General features: G+C 37.4%; 1 protein-coding gene across 2 annotated transcripts in view; it reads left to right on the top strand.

Moving 5' to 3' along the window:
* The window catches only part of rnf213b (ring finger protein 213b), a 46,655-nt gene extending 46,387 nt beyond the window's left edge, over positions 1-268 (top strand). For both annotated transcript variants that reach the window (XM_034859982.1, XM_034859981.1), the window contains exon 64: positions 15-268. In XM_034859982.1, coding sequence (XP_034715873.1) covers positions 15-153 — 139 coding nt within the window. In that variant the 3' untranslated portion in view covers positions 154-268. The remainder of the gene's footprint in view (positions 1-14) is intronic.
* Positions 269-1,347: the final 1,079 nt, after the last annotated feature.

Here is a 1,347-nt window from a genome sequence, read left to right as displayed (position 1 = left end):
CATGCTGTCTTCAGCATCAAGTCCACCTTAGAGGCCCACTTGGAGCAGAAAGGCCTTCCAGTTCTGCTGGGCCTCGAGTCTTTCCCAGAGGACATCACGCTGGGACACGGGGCCGACGTGTGGAGGGTCGCTGTCCACTTTAAAAGAAGATGAATGATTTCTACAGACTTCTTTCTTTCTTTTTCTTAAATTGTGTGGCCATTTTAGGCCATTTAAGAAAGCTAAAGTCATGAAAAGAGAGAGGGGGGGCGGGTAATGACATGCAGCAAAGGGCCACAGGTCGGAGTCGAACATGCGCCCTCTGTGGCGAGGGGAAAACCTCTATATATACCCAGGTGCCCACTACAGACTTGTTTCTGATCTTTTTCTGATGTTTCTGTGTGTTGCTGTTGTTACATTACCAGGGCCACGGGGAATCTACAGACGCACAATCTGCAGATTTTAAACAAATTACAATAAAACTTATATCAATTAAAGTTAATGTTGACACATCTAAAAAAAACTCTCAGCCAAATAGTGCAAGTTTTCATTCTGGATTACAAAAAACATCAGCAGATTCTGTTTGAGTCTGCTTATTAGGAATGATAAATGTCTTTGATTATTTAATTCCACATGATAGGACATTAAATCTAATCTTATGTTAGATACATAAGATACATAAGACATACTAATACTTATATTAGTATTCAGTACATATCTGTGTATTAGTCTGTATGTTAGAAATATATTCAATATTGTTGAATGTCTGTGATTAATTAATCCCATATGATAAGACACGATCTGATTAAGTATTTCAGTTTATTTGGAGATGTCTTAAAGTGGCGGGGTAGTGCAACACATGCATTTAAATCGGGACTATCTTTATTCATTCCATGTTCATGTTAATGAGGAGTCAGGGAACAAAAAATAAAAAATGAACCCAAACTTTTGCTTTCATTTTCCTTTTTTTTAATTTATTTAAACACATAATACAGATTCAGCATTCAGGAGATGGTATACAAATAATAACAGAAGAACCAAAGGTATGTCACACTAGACCGAAATATAAAACATATTAATTATAGTCGAATTAGAGAGTTTCCACGGATATTTTAACATCCTTTAGGGCTAAAGTCTGGCCATATTTCTTGATGTGAGAACAATCCCAACACTAAATATTTCTAAATATTTATCACAGAAAGATGTGAAGGAATCTTCCCAAAACTGGGAAATGTAATTTTTGTCTTCACAAGTCACACCTCCTTTTGCAAAGTCAACCAAACCACTGTTCAATCCACACCGTGGAAAGACAGCTCCGCCCAGCCAATCAGATGCACGGGAAAAATAAACAACGTTTGTTCTCCACCA

The sequence above is a fragment of the Etheostoma cragini genome, chromosome 21 (genome assembly GCF_013103735.1).
Source record: "Etheostoma cragini isolate CJK2018 chromosome 21, CSU_Ecrag_1.0, whole genome shotgun sequence".
Classification (NCBI taxonomy): domain Eukaryota; kingdom Metazoa; phylum Chordata; class Actinopteri; order Perciformes; family Percidae; genus Etheostoma; species Etheostoma cragini.
The sequence above is the reverse complement of the archived record's forward strand: the minus strand, read 5'-3'. Positions and strand labels throughout refer to the sequence as shown.